The 15,772-nt window shown below is 48.6% G+C and overlaps 1 protein-coding gene across 1 annotated transcript in view; it reads left to right on the top strand.

Moving 5' to 3' along the window:
- The window catches only part of NAIP (NLR family apoptosis inhibitory protein), a 68,875-nt gene extending 54,420 nt beyond the window's left edge, over nt 1-14,455 (top strand). Inside the window, 1 exon segment of the mRNA XM_077280681.1 lies at nt 13,865-14,455. Within this exon segment, the coding sequence (XP_077136796.1) occupies nt 13,865-14,229 (365 nt within the window). The 3' untranslated portion in view covers nt 14,230-14,455.
- Nucleotides 14,456-15,772: the final 1,317 nt, after the last annotated feature.

The raw sequence follows: 15,772 nt of genomic DNA, 5'->3' as shown, positions 1-15,772 counted from the left end.
CAGGTTTTTGCAAAGCTAAAAACCACCTTTGACAACCGCACTGCTACGGAAATTAAATTAACATTCTATGGGTGCAAACAGAGGCCGCAGGATAGCTTACGGGACTATGCCCTTAACCTTCAGGAGGAACTGCGGGCCATCAAGCAGAGTGACCCCAGCAGCATGCAAGATGAAGATAAACTCCTGAAAGAGCGGTTCATCGAGGGGCTCCTGTGTAATCACCAGAGAGCCCAGCTACACTTCCTAGCTATGCAGAATCCAGATCTGACTTTTGTGCAGTTCAAAGACAAAGCCCTCCAAGCGCTACCAGAGCGACAGCCCAGCCGTACTGTTTTCCCCAGGCGTCAAGCCCTCACGTACCACCAGGAGGTGGCGCCGGGAGCACCTGTCTCCGCTGAGGCCGATGCCCAGATTCTGGACGACGACTCCCCCGCAGGACTACGCCTCCAGATGCAGGAGCTGACCAAGAGCGTTGCTGCCCTGGCCCGAACCGTCCAGTCCCTACAGGAGACTCCTAAGGAAAAGGTCCAGCTGGCTTCCAGACCAGAGGATGTCCCCTGGCAGCGACAGAGGAGGGTTCCGTCGACTAGAGGCCGAGACGACGATCGCTTTCATCGGGATGGACGACCCATTTGTCGCCGCTGCCACCAAGTGGGCCATCTTGCAAGGTACTGTCATTTAAACGAGCAACCCCTGGGGCAAAGGGCCAACCCCCAGGAGTAGGACGATCAGGCCCACAGAATTGGAGAGCCAAATACATTGTGGGGCGACCAGTTCTCCCCATCGTGGTCGATGGCATTCCTATGAACGCTTTGTTGGACACCGGTTCCCAGGTGACGACTATGCCCTACATCCTCTATAAGCGTTATTGGGAGGACACTGACATCACCCGTGGCCCTGATGATGACTTCACCATAATAGCTAGTAATGGTCAGCCACTGCCACAAGTGGGGTATAAAGAGGTCACCATTAAAGTGGGGCGGGTGGAGTTAGAGGCCCAGGGAATGGTCATTGTTGATATCGACCGACGTGAATGTAATCCCATGATGACTATCGGTACTAATGTCATAGAAAATTGTCTTGCAGAAGTTATTGTCTTGTTGCAGCAGGTAGCCGAAACAGCTGGTTACAGTGAACAACGTGCCTTACAAAAAGAAATCAGAGCTCTGATGCAGAGACAGCAGGTGGAGTTGACTAGTGGTGAGATTGGCCGGGTCACAGTGAGTGATTCAAACCCCATTGCGATACCCCCAGGAGTGAAATGTTAATATGGTGTCGGGCAGCTATAGGCCTCAGGGGTAAAGACTATCAAGCCCTGGTCGAACCTGTGTACTCAGGTAATAGGCCTACCCTCCTGACAGCCAGAGGGGTGGTTGACGTCCGCAAGGGGAGGGTGCCAGTCCGTATTCTCAACTGTGGGGAAGAAGAGGTCCACCTAACTAAATACGTCACACTTGCTAAACTGTTAACTGTTAACAATAACGCAATACAGGCACCCGGGCCCTTGGTTCCGTCCAGTTCGGCGGAAGATAGTGGCTCTGCAGGGCAGTCGAAGGAGTGGTGTCGGGAACTACACGTGGGCACTGACTCTACCCCACCTCACCAGAAACAGGGGGCCTACAGGGTAGTTCAGGAGTATGAGCGGATATTTAGTAAGCATCCCCTGGATTTCGGGCAGGTAAAAGGGGTTCAGCATCGTATCCCCACAGGAGATCACCCGCCCATAAAAGAGAGGTACCGTCCTGTACCCCCAGCTCATTATCAGTGTGCTAAGGACATGTTGCGAGAGATGAAGGAGGCTGGGGTAGTAAGAGACAGTTGTAGCCCCTGGGCAGCCCCATTAGTTCTCGTTTGGAAGAAAGATGGCACCATGAGGATGTGTGTGGATTACAGGCAATTGAACCGCATTACACATAAGGACGCATATCCCCTGCCCAGGATAGAGGAGTCCTTGGCTGCCTTGAAGTCCGCCAACTACTTCTCTACCTTAGATCTCACCAGTGGGTACTGGCAGGTTCCCGTGGCAGAGGCGGACAAGGAAAAGACGGCCTTCACGACGCCGATGGGTCTCTGCGAGTTCAACTATATGCCCTTCGGGTTGTGTAATGCCCCAGGGATGTTCCAGAGGATGATGGAGTGCTGTCTGGGACACAAAAACTTTGAAACCGTGCTGCTCTTTCTGGACGATGTCATTGTCTTCTCTAAGACCTATGAAGACCACCTGAAGCACCTGGCCGAGGTGTTTGAAGCTCTGTCCAACTTTGGCTTAAAGGTGAACCGTCCAAATGCCATCTGCTAAAACCTAAAGTGCAGTACCTGGGCCATGTGGTGAGTGCCGAAGGAGTGGCCCCAGACCCCGACAAGGTCACGGTGATCCAAAACTGGCCGAAGCCCGGTAACCTCCACGAAGTTCGGCAGTTCCTCGGGTTGGTAGGCTACTACCGAAGGTTTATCAAAGACTTCACCAAAAAGGCCGCACCGCTGAAAGACCTGCTGGTGGGCCAATCTAAGAAGCCCAAGGGTAGGAGTACCCCATTTGATTGGAACGATGGATTGGAAGAATTGTTCACCTGCCTGAAGTCGGCGCTGACTGGAGAAGAGGTACTGGCCTACCCTGAATATGACCAACCATTTGTGTTGTATACGGATGCCAGCAACGTGGGGTTGGGAGCCGTGTTGTCCCAGGTCCAGAAAGGCAAAGAAAAAGTAATCGCTTACGCCAGCAGGAAACTTCGCCCCACCGAGAGGAACCCTGACAACTACAGTTCCTTCAAGCTGGAGTTCCTTGCCGTTGTTTGAGCTGTGACGGAGAGGTTCAAGCACTATCTGGCCTCAGCTAAATTCACCGTCTTCATGGACAATAATCCATTAACGCACTTGGACACAGCGAAACTCGGTGCCCTGGAGCAGCGGTGGATGGCCCGGTTGTCCAACTACGATTTCACCATCAAGTACCGGGCAGGACATAAGAATGCGAATGCCGATGCATTGTCCCGGATGCCTCACTTGCCAGAAACGGAGGAAGAGCTGGAAGCATTCGAGGAGGTGGAGATGCCCGCCTTCCATTGCCCCAAGGCAACCCAGTGCTCCCATCAAGTAGAAAACAGGCGCAAGAATAGAGAGGGCGCCCCGTGGAATCCCCTGCCCCATCACGGGTGGGCAGAGAACCAGGATGGCGACCCTGCGGTCCGCCGGGTGAAAGAGCTCCTGACGCAGGCAGGTTTGCATCCTGACCCGGATGATCCACCAGAGGCGTTGCAGTTGTGGAAGGAAAGGGGCAAACTGTTTATTCACGAAGGTAAACTGTGCCGGAGGAGCATCGACCCACACACTCATGAATAGGTGTGGCAGATCGTGGTCCCAAGACAAGATGTGCCAATGGTCCTGGGAGCGTACCATGATGGGACGGGACACTTTGGATGGAAGAAGCTAGAGAGACTCCTTCGTGGAAGGTTCTATTGGATTGGCATGAAGAGAGCCATCGAGAAGTGGTGTCGAGAGTGTGGCCCCTGTAGTCTGCGCAGGAAGGATCGTGATAGCCAACGGGCCCCCTTGCAGCCCATCATCACCAAACGGCCGCTCGAGTTGGTCGCGCTGGACCACGTGAAACTGACCCCAAGCCGGTCGGGCTATATTTATGCTCTCACCATCGTGGACCACTACTCGAGATTCCTGGTAGTCGTGCCGGTCAAAGATCTAATGGCTAGGACGGCTGCCAAAACCTTCCAACAGTATTTCTGTAGACCCCATGGGTACCCGGAGAAGGTACTGACTGACCAGGGGCCAGCATTTGAAGCAGAAGTGTTTCAGGAATTTTGCAACCTGTACGGGTGTAAGAAGATCAGAACCACGCCCTACCATCCACAAACCAACGGGATGTGTGAGAAGATGAACCAGGTGGTGATCGACTTACTGAAGACCTTGCCTGTAGAGGAACGGAACTTGTGGCCCTCGAAGTTGCCGGACCTGGTGGATATGTACAATCACATCCCAGTGAATTCTACCAACTGCACTCCAGCATACCTGATGCGGGGGAGGTCTAGCAAGTTACCTGTAGACCTGGACATGGGGGTCCTGACCCCTGAAGATACCTCGCCAAATGCGGATTGGGATACAGAGAGGCAGCAAAGGTACCGCCAAGTGCAGGAATGCGTGGAAAGGAGTCTCGCTCAAGCCAGACAGAAACAGGAGAGGGATTACAACCAGCATGCTCCTGCAACTCCCTTGTCACCTGGGGAGCAAGTACTCAAACGGAAGAGGAGACTCCACAAGCTTGATGACCAGTGGGAAGCGGACCCGTATACCATCCTGCCATCCGATTTCGACAACACGAAGATCTGCCTCATCAGCAAGGATGGGGGTGAAACCTCGACGGCAATATCTAGAGACCACCTTAAAGTATGCCCTGACAAGTTGAGAGAGAGGGAAACGGATCCAGGAACCTCCCCACCTGAAGAAGAGGAGAAGGTGATACACACTGTTCTTGGCGATTTTCCCCAGTCTTGGACTCAGATCAATCGGGCAATTGTGGTACCCGTCCTAACGTTCCGTCAACCGAACCTGCCGGAACTAACTGTGGGGCCAGATCATCCAGGTCTGCAATCTCAGCAGGTCCCGCCTGGAGATGCCATGCCAACCGTTGAACCGGCAAGTCTTCTCTCTGCTATCGGTGAATCTGCCGTACCCACTGTTGGTGGCAGCAGCCCTGAAAGCCCCAACATGTCAGTGCTACCCAGGCTCACTAGAAGCGTAGCTAGAAAACAGTGCACTACACTAGCGGTAACAAGCATAGCGGGCCCTGTTAGACCAATAGTAACCCCTGCACTGCGGAGGTCAACATGCAGCACCAAAAATCAGACTCCACTGCGCTACAAAACTTGGAGATATTAATGAAGGCTGTTATTTGGTTGAAAATGTTTGTGCACATATCCTTTGTTACAGGTTTAAAAATGGACAATGGAGTAATGGACGATGAATTGCTCAAAAACTTTCAAAAGGGGGACCCCTTTGTTTACCCGGGGTCCCCGTTATCCAACCACTAGACTGGGAGTCATAAACTGTGCATGACCTAACTTTCGCAATGTTCAAGAGTCCTCACCTCCCATAAAGGGAAGCACTGTTATGTTTAATTGTTTATGATATTTCCAAAATTGTGTGTGTTTTCTATTAACATGTATTGTTATTCTTGTTTTCCCAGTTCGGGAGTGCTGGATTTAACCGGGGGGGGGGGGGGGGGGGGGGAGTGCAGCACCCCAGAGTCCTGGTCGTTGCAGTAATGTCGCTCTGCCACTAAGGAGAGTGATGTTACGTCTGATTGCACTAAAGGAGTTCGTCTGACCAGGTAACACTCACACTACACTTCACACTCCGGCCACCAGGGGGAGTGGTTCTATCTAGTAGGCCACTCCTCACACTTGGTAAAACTGGGGGGTTGGACAGGAAGACGGAGAGAAGTAACTGGGAAGAGCTAGAGAGAGGACCTGTCAGGGATGGGATCCTGACAGATTCCTAAGAAAGGACAAAGAGTGAGAAAACGGGAATACAGCAAGGAGACGATAGGACCAGAAGGAGTCGTGCTGTAAGATATAAGCAACATCCTTCTGAGGCGCAAACAGTCGGTGGCCGGAACGCCGAGAAAGTAAGAGACTTTAAGCATTACTTCAAACCACGGCAGGAGAGCCAATTATAGGTTGGCTGTCTCACTCGAATCACCTAAGCAGACAACGGAGGCAGCTGTGGGAGAGGGGCGACTCTAGAGTCCCGGAAGAACTCCAGGCCTACCCCGTCATACGGGTGCGTCCTAACCGTATCATCTGGGGGACGGAGAGAACGAACATCAGAGACAGACAGAACAAGTTGTGAGGACTATCCTGGGTGCTCAGCAGGGAAGGACTACAGCACACAGGCGCTAGAAGGTAGACACTGATTCCCACCTGCAAAGGGAACTCCGGATGTGCCGTTGGACCGGCCGGTCTCAGCCAGCCCTGTTAACAGTGCTCTGGATTGGGTACCTCCAAACCTTCAGTAAAAAGGTAAAGAGACTGCATCCCTGTGTCCTCGTTATTGACTGAGTCTTGCACCACACACCGAACTGTTGCTCCTTTATTGGACACCCCCCCTAGCAGGGTCACGGGCCGGGGTCTAACCACCGTGACATCGACAGAGCCAGCAGAGACCCGTGTCATGGTTCCCAATGGCAAGGGAACGTAAAAAACACATAAGTAACGAACGAGCTCTCGGGTGATGGAAACTCGAGTTGACCGTGAGCTAAATCTACCACACAACTAACAGTAGCCAGGGAGCATACCTACGGCTTCCTATATGCCACGCGCCAGCCGGAGGACTAACTACGCCTGGTAGAGGAAGAAACAGACCTGGCTTACCTCTAGGGAAATACCCCAAAAGATGATAGCAGCCCCCCACATGTAATAACGGTGAATTAAGAGGAAAAGACATACACAGTATGAAAGTAGATTTAGCAAAGAGAGGTCCACTTTCTAGATAGCAGAAGGATACAAAAGAGGACTTCACGGTCAACTGAAAACCCTTTCAAAAAACCATCCTGAAATTACTTTAAGACTCCTGTGTCAACTCATGACACAGGAGTGGCAATTTCAGCCCGCAAGAGCTTACAAGATACAAAAGATACAAAACAAAAGGACAAAGTCCACTTAGCTGATCAGCAGACTAGTAGCAGGAACATGCAACCGAAGGCTCTGGTTACAATGATGACCGGCAAGGAAATGACTGGAGAGCAAGGCTAAATAGGAAACTCCCAAACACTGATGGAAGCAGGTGAACAGAAGAAGCAAAGTGCAAACAAGTCACCAGTACCACCAGCAACCACCAGGGGAGCCCAAAAAGCGGATACACAACAGTACCCTCCCCTTAAAGAGGGGGCACCGAACCCTCACAAGAACCGCCAGGGCGATCTGGATGAGCCCTATGAAAGGCACGAACCAAATCCGAGGCATGAACATCAGAGGCAGTTACCCAAGAATTATCTTCCTGACCATAGCCTTTCCATTTAACCAGATATTGAAGTCTCCGTCTAGAAATACGGGAGTCCAAGATCTTCTCCACGACGTACTCCAATTCACCCTCCACCAGCACAGGAGCAGGAGGTTCAGTAGAAGGAACCACCGGTACCTCATATCTCCGCAACAACGACCGATGGAACACATTATGGATAGCGAAAGATGCCGGGAGGTCCAAACGAAAGGAAACAGGGTTAAGAATCTCCAAAATCCTATAAGGACCGATGAACCGAGGCTTAAATTTGGGAGAAGAAACCCTCATAGGGACAAAACGGGAAGACAACCACACCAAGTCCCCAATGTGAAGGTGGGGACCAACACGACGACGACGGTTAGCAAACTGCTGAGTCCTCTCCTGGGACAATTCCAAATTATCCACCACTTGTCCCCAAATCCGATGCAACCGATCCACCACCGCATCCACTCCAGGACAATCCGAAGATTCAACCTGACCAGATGAAAAACGCGGATGAAACCCTGAATTGCAAAAGAAAGGAGAAACCAAAGTGGCAGAACTAGCCCGATTATTAAGAGCAAACTCCGCCAACGGCAGAAAGGCAACCCAATCATCCTGATCCGCAGACACAAAACACCTCAAATAAGTCTCCAAAGTTTGATTAGTTCGCTCCGTCTGGCCATTGGTCTGAGGATGGAATGCAGACGAAAAGGACAAATCAATGCCCAACCTGGCACAGACTGCCCGCCAAAATCTAGACACGAACTGGGTACCCCTGTCAGAAACGATGTTTTCCGGAATACCATGCAAGCGAACCACATTTTGAAAAAACAGAGGGACCAACTCAGATGAGGAAGGCAACTTAGGCAATGGCACCAAATTAACCATTTTAGAAAAACGGTCACACACCACCCAGATGACAGACATCTTCTGAGAAACCGGGAGATCCGAGATAAAGTCCATAGAGATGTGCGTCCAAGGCCTCTTCGGAATAGGCAAGGGCAACAACAACCCACTAGCCCTAGAACAACAAGGCTTGGCCCGAGCACACACATCGCAAGACTGCACAAAAACACGCACATCTCGAGACAGGGAAGGCCACCAGAAGGATCTAGCCACCAAATCTCTGGTGCCAAAAATTCCCGGATGACCTGCCAGAGTAGAAGAATGAACTTCCGAGATGACTCTAGTGGTCCACTCGTCAGGAACAAACAGTCTACCAGACGGACAACGATCAGGTCTATCCGCCTGAAATTCTTGCAAAGCACGTCGCAAATCTGGAGAGACAGCAGACAAAACCACTCCATCCTTAAGGACACCAGCAGGTTCAGAATTCCCAGGAGAGTCAGGCTCAAAACTCCTAGAAAGAGCATCTGCTTTCACATTCCTAGAACCCGGTAAGTACGAGACCACAAAATTAAACCGGGAAAAGAACAACGACCAACGTGCCTGTCTAGGATTCAGGCGCCTGGCAGACTCCAAATAAATTAAATTCTTGTGATCAGTCAAAACTACCACCTGATGTCTGGCACCCTCAAGCCAATGACGCCACTCCTCAAATGCCCACTTCATGGCCAAAAGCTCCCGATTACCAACATCATAGTTTCACTCGGCGGCCGAGAATTTTCGCGAAAAGAACGCACAAGGTCTCATCACTGAGCAGTCGGAACTTTTCTGCGACAAAACCGCCCCCGCTCCGATCTCGGAAGCATCGACCTCAACCTGAAAGGGAAGAGAAACATCAGGCTGGTGCAACACAGGGGCAGACAAAAAGCGTCGCTTAAGCTCCCGAAAGGCCTCCACGGCAGCAGGGGACCAATTGGCAACATCAGCACCCTTTTTAGTCAAATCCGTCAGAGGTTTAGCAACGCCAGAAAAACCAGCTATAAATCGACGATAAAAATTAGCAAAGCCCAAGAATTTCTGGAGACTCTTCAGAGAAGTAGGCTGCGTCCAGTCGTAAATAGCCCGAACCTTGACAGGGTCCATCTCAATAGAAGAAGGGGAAAAAATATACCCCAAAAATGAAATTTTTTGAACCCCAAAAACACACTTTGAACCCTTTACACACAAAGAATTCTCCCGCAAAACCTGAAAAACCCTCCTGACCTGCTGAACATGAGACTCCCAGTCATCAGAAAAAATCAAAATATCATCCAAGTACACAATCATAAATTTATCCAAATATTCCCGGAAAATATCATGCATTAAGGACTGAAAGACAGAAGGTGCATTAGAAAGGCCGAAAGGCATTACCAAATACTCAAAATGGCCCTCAGGCGTATTAAATGCGGTCTTCCACTCATCCCCCTGCTTAATTCGCACCAAATTATACGCCCCACGAAGATCAATCTTAGAGAACCACTTAGCCCCCCTTATGCGAGCAAACAAATCAGTCATGTGCAAAAAGAAAAAAAAAGAGCATGAACCGCACATCCCAAAATCATACGTTGATCTAAAGCCGCTAGGCAAAAATTTAAATACTGAACATGAGGTTTTCAGTTTAACATTCTGATCAGACTGTATGAAGCCCACTGCCCCTTCACGGCAAACCTCGTAGTGGGTCCTAACGCCCTAACGGAGCGGAGCCGTGCGGCGACCACCGCCGCAGCGGCCATGCACCAGCAGGGCGGACGGCCTGTTGCCCCACAGCACCCATGCTGCGAGACTGAGCCCCCAAGACTCCAGACCGCGCCGCCCCACCAGCACAAAGCCACAGCAACAAAGGCCGCCACACAGCACCAGCACCAAAATGAAAAGGAGTATTTAAACTCACCTTCCTCCAGCTCTTCAGTGAGAGCCAAAATGGGCTAGACCCCTTACTTTGCAGTCTCCTGCTAATTAAAATCACCTGAGCCAAATGGGAGGAGTGCTGGTCCAAAAAAAGAGACAAGTACATGCTATGTGCAAAAAGAAAAAAAAAGAGCATGAACCGCACATCCCAAAATCATACGTTGATCTAAAGCCGCTAGGCAAAAATTTAAATACTGAACATGAGGTTTTCAGTTTAACATTCTGATCAGACTGTATGAAGCCCACTGCCCCTTCACGGCAAACCTCGTAGTGGGTCCTAACGCCCTAACGGAGCGGAGCCGTGCGGCGACCACCGCCGCAGCGGCCATGCACCAGCAGGGCGGACGGCCTGTTGCCCCACAGCACCCATGCTGCGAGACTGAGTCCCCAAGACTCCAGACCGCGCCGCCCCACCAGCACAAAGCCACAGCAACAATGGCCGCCACACAGCACCAGCACCAAAATGAAGGGAGCATTTAAACTCACCTTCCTCCAGCTCTTCAGTGAGAGCCAAAATGGGCTAGACCCCTTACTATAAATACATTTTTTTAATTTTTTTATTTTTCGCTAACTAAGGGGGTGATGAAGGGGGGTTTGATTTACTTTTATAGCGGGTTTTTTAGTGGATTTTTATGATTTTTATGATTGGCAGCCGTCACACACTGAAAGACGCTTTTTATTGCAAAAAATATTTTTTGCGTTACCACATTTTGAGACCTATAATTTTTCCATATTTTGGTCCACAGAGTCATGTGAGGTCTTGTTTTTTGCGGGACGAGTTGATATTTTTATTGGTAACATGATCGGGCATGGGAGATTTTTTGATCACTTTTTATTCCAATTTTTGTTAGGCAGAATGACCAAAAACCAGCTATTCATGAATTCCTTTTGGGGGAGGCGTTTATACCGTTCCACGTTTGGTAAAATTGATAAAGCAGTTTTATTTTTCAGGTCAGTACGATTACAGCGATATCTCATTTATATCATTTTTTTATGTTTTGGCGCTTTTATACGATAAAAGCTATTTTATAGAATAAATTATTTTGGCATCGCTTTATTCTGAGGACTATAACTTTTTTATTTTTTTGCTTATGATGCTGTATGGCAGCTCGTATTTTGCAGGACAAGATGACGTTTTCAGCGGTACCATGGTTATTTATATCTGTCCTTTTCATCGCGTGTTATTTCACTTTTTGTTTGGCGGTATGATAATAAAGCGTTGTTTTTTGGCTTTTTTTTTTTTTTCTTACGGTGTTCACTGAAGGGGTTAACTAGTGGGACAGTTTTATAGGTTGGGTCATTACGGACGCGGCGATACTAAATATGTGTACTTTTATTGTTTGTTTTTTTTGAGATAAAGAAATGTATTTATGGGAATAATATTTTTTTTTTTTTCTTTATTTAGGAAATTTTTTTTTTTTACACTTGTGGAAATTTTTTTTTTTACTTTTTTACTTTGTCCCGGGGGGGACATCACAGATCGCCCATCTGACAGTTTGCACAGCACTCTGTCAGATGGGCGATCTTACTTTCATCGGAGCAGGCTGCAGCTTTCATCTGCAGCCTGCTCCGGACCCGGAAGTACTCCCTGCAGGACCCGGATGCAGCCCCGCGGCCATTTTGGATCCGGGGACTGCAGGGAGAAGACGCTCGGTACAAGGTGAGCACATCACCTTGTACCGATCGTCTCAGGGAAGCCCGCAGGGAGCCCCCTCCCTGCGCGATGCTTCCCTGTACCGCTGGTACACCGCGATCATGTTTGATCGCAGTATGCCGGGGGTTAATGTGCCGGGGGCGGTCCGTGACCGCTCCTGGCACATAGTGCCGGATGTCAGCTGCGATAGGCAGCTGACACCCGGCCGCGATCGGCCGCGCTCCCCCGTGAGCGTGGCCGATCGCTATGACGTACTATCCCGTCGGTGGGACTTAAGGCCCACCCCACCTCGACGGGATAGTACGTCATATGGGATTAAGGGGTTAAAGTTTGCAACAAGCCTCCTGGTAGACACTCCAAACATGTGGAAGAAGGTGCTCTGGTCAGATGAAACTTTTTGGCAAAAATGGCAAACGATATGTTTGGCGTAAAGGCAACACAGCTCATCACCCTGAACACACCTTTTTTTCTTCAGCAGGGACAGGGAAGATGGTTTAAAATTGATGGGAATATGGATGGAGCCAAATACAGGACCATTCTTGAAGAAAACCAGCTGGAGTCTGCAAAAGACCTGAGACTGGGATGGAGATTTGTCTTCCAACAAGACAAAGATCCCAAACATAAAGCAAAATCTACAATGGAATTGTTCACAAATAAACGTATCCATGTGTTAGAATGGCCAAGTCAAAGTCCAGACCTCAATCCAATCGAGAATCTGTGGAATGAGCTGAAAACTGCTGTTCACAAACAATCTCCATCAAACCTCACTGAGCTCGAGCTGTTTGCCAAGGAAGAATGGGCAAGAATTTCAGTCTCTCGATGTACAAAACTGATAGAGACATACCCCAAGCGACTTGCAACTGTAATTGCAGCAAAAGGTGGCGCAACAAAGTATTAAGTTAAAGGGGCCGAATAATATTGCACGCCCCACTTTTCAGTTTTGGAATTTCCCAAAAAATTTAAAATAACCAATAAATTTCATTCAACGTCACAATTGTGTTCCACTTGTTGTTGATTCTTCACCAAAAATTTACATTTGGTATCTTTATGTTTGAAGCATGATATGTGGGAAAAGGTCGAAACGTTCCAGGGAGCCGAATACTTTCGCAAGGCACTGTAGCATATGTAAGCAGATTAGTTTTTCTTGGTGGCCCTTGACTGCAAACCCAGATCCCCAAATGAGGATGGCACATTAAAAATGTGGATATGGCAGGTTTACAAGAGCATTCCCATTATGTACATTTATGGCATATCTGCAGGTCTTCTTTGCTATATCAGGCCACCACAAGTATCATGGTTCTGGGCAAAGTTACCTCTACAGTCTTAGGCTTCGGCGCAACTTGTTGACATAAGTCACAATTGCTTTCACTGACTGAGGCCTCAGCACCACTGAATGTTGATGATCAGTTCCTTTCACTTTCTTAGGACACAATAAATCCACCACAGACAGTTGTAGAGCAAGAAGACTTGTTTGACCCAGAAGCTGCAGATAACGTTACAACTAATTTCTTTATTCTCACCCACACTTTTGGTGAAAGTACTTCTCTCTATTGACATCCTGTAACCACTTATTATTTTCAGGACCACTCCTCTCTAGGGGTGCTTCTCGGAACAGGCCCAAGTTTCTCAGCAGTCCACAACAGGTGTCAGGACATGGGCTGTGGTCTACCATCACTTCATCTAATGACACGGTCTATGATTCTCTAGTCCTAGCCCAACTACAACCTCCAAATGTCTCTCTGGCCTACCTCTGCCATGTGCCATGTCTAGCTCAGCTGTATTAGGCCACACGCACTCCTGCGGACCATGGCGCAAAGTAGAGGCTTCTTTATATACTTACCAACAGACTTTAAAGACTTGAAGCCAAGTGACCACAGCTCTCTCAATCATACTCAGCACATGAACCAGCATTTCAACAAAGGTGCATGTACTAAGCACATGCAATCCGGTTCCTCCAAGAACGGATCCTCTGCGGCACAACTCTGTGCCACCAACACGTAATCATTGCTCTCAACAAGCCTGTGTACCCACCACTCACATTACAGAGTAACATTTTACATAATGTCCCTACAGTAAAAGGCTACACAGCACATTTAGTAGCACACGCTTGGTTACAAAGCTCAGAGCCATATTTAGGAAATTCACAAGGCGCCTGATTTCTTAAAGGACCAGGACCCATATTACTTGTTGGTATATTAAGAGAAAATAAAAGTTAACATGTCAAATGTTAATAACTATGACCACTTACTTCAATTGCTTTAAACCCTTCAAGGATACGTCTTGTATTAGGGGCTCAGTTTATGGTCAGGTCCATCTCTTTAAATCACCACCCTTACATAATAGCAATCACTGACGTAGCTTCCAGTGCATGGTAAATATTGATTTTGGTATGTATGTTTCATTAATATATGTCATCTTTTCCAGCCAAAATAACAGCTGACGGCCATCTGAGAAACCTTCAGTACCTAGACATCAATAATAATCCTCACATCACCCAGTCTGGATGGAGAGAATTCTTCCTTCTACTGGATAATCTGCCCAAATTAACAGATCTTAATATTTCCAGATCACTTTCCCACCAGCAGATAACAGATCCTGTGACCTTTATTGCTTTTACTCAGTGTGTGTCCCGACTTCACAGCGTGAACGTACTGTCCATGTTTGGCTGGCTCCTTGATGATAAAGATATTGAAATGTTTGATTCAATGAAAATGAGGCATCCACAATCAAAGTGGATAAATCTATATTATAAATGGGCACTGCCATTCCCGCCAATATTCACCAAATAGGTAACACTATTGCATGCCAGGGCCAGATGAATGATAGCTGCAAAAGGTCTGGACAATCCTATGTCTAAAGGAAACTACTGTGATGTACCGGCACTACTAGGCGATAAAAATCTCGTGGTATAACCAACATATACAGCAGGAGAGCTAGGTATACTTATGTGAACAGAGCTTTAATGTACTAACTTACAGTGGTAAAATTTAAACTCGCATTAAACGTTTCTGTTTTATCGGCTTCTTTGTTTCTATTCTTGATTTCTTATTTGAATTCTGTACGCTCCACCCATCAGCCTGTGGGGGGTTTAATCAAAGCACAATCCTATCTACCCATATAAATGTAGGCTAGTAGCTCATGAGAGGAATCACATTTGATTCAGTTCCCAGCAAAGAAGATCACCTTGCCATGGCTGCTGGACATCCATGAATTGGCCAATTTATGTGCCAAGCAGGGCCGGTTTTAGGCAAAGTGGGGCCCTAGCCCTAGGCAAAAGTTTAAAGTGGGGCCCCAAATGCTAACATATTGCACATCACACAAAAGCATTTCTGTTGTATTTACATGCGCTGATTTCAGTCCTCTAAACGATTGTGATCGACAATATTGAGCTGAGTGTGTGTGTGGAGGACGAGAGCAGAGCTGAGTGTGTGTGGGGTGGAGGAAAGCAGAGCTGAGTGTGTGTGGAGGACAATAGCAAATCTGAGTGTGTGTGGGGTGGAGGAGCGCAGAGTTGAAAGTGTGGGGGAGGAGAGCACAGCTGAGTGTGTGTGGGGGAGGAGAGAAGGGTTGAGTATGTGTGGGGTGGAGGAGAGCAGAGCTGAGTGTGTGTGTTAGGGCTAGCAGAACGCACCAAATAATTAGAAATATAGAGTAAGGTGCGTTCGCAGCCCGGGGTCCACCGTGCAGAGATGGAACCTGCTGCTAAGTAATGACGGACTATATGGCGGTACAATGTGGATACACACACGGGTTAACTTCACCCTGTGTGAAGGAAGCGAACCCTGTTGCGTCACAGGGCCGCGGTACCGCACCAAGAGCGCAAGCAAGGAGTCTCAGGACTCTATCCCAAGACACAGGATTTGAGTTCATATAGACCTCTTGTGCTTGACACCGCAACTGGGGTGTCAGAGTGAAAGAAATAATAAAGATGCACGAGAGTGCGTGCGGTGCCACACTGGCGGACGCCACTAACCACCCAGGCTTGGGTCAGGAAAGCGCTGTGAAAGCGCACGGCACAGCAATAGACGCTGTTTTGTGTGTTACGTGCTGATGGCTAAGTCGGGCACTAGATAGCAATCATCCACCTTACGCGAGCAGTCATACAATAGGGATGGGATATTTAAGGACGACTTGCACTCATCAACACACACACGTATACAAATGTACACTAGCGCATGGCCGTGCGGTCATGCGAACCTTTTATAGCTGCAGCATGTACAGGACCTTCCCAGAAGGACCAATGGGAAGCTGCCACAGAAGTTGAGCACCTTCAGAACCTTCCTGGAGGACCAATGGGATCTGCTGCAGTATCTGAGCATGTGACCCTCGATC

The sequence above is a fragment of the Ranitomeya variabilis genome, chromosome 1 (genome assembly GCF_051348905.1).
Source record: "Ranitomeya variabilis isolate aRanVar5 chromosome 1, aRanVar5.hap1, whole genome shotgun sequence".
Lineage (NCBI taxonomy): Eukaryota > Metazoa > Chordata > Amphibia > Anura > Dendrobatidae > Ranitomeya > Ranitomeya variabilis.
This window is presented reverse-complemented; position numbering and strand designations above follow the sequence as displayed.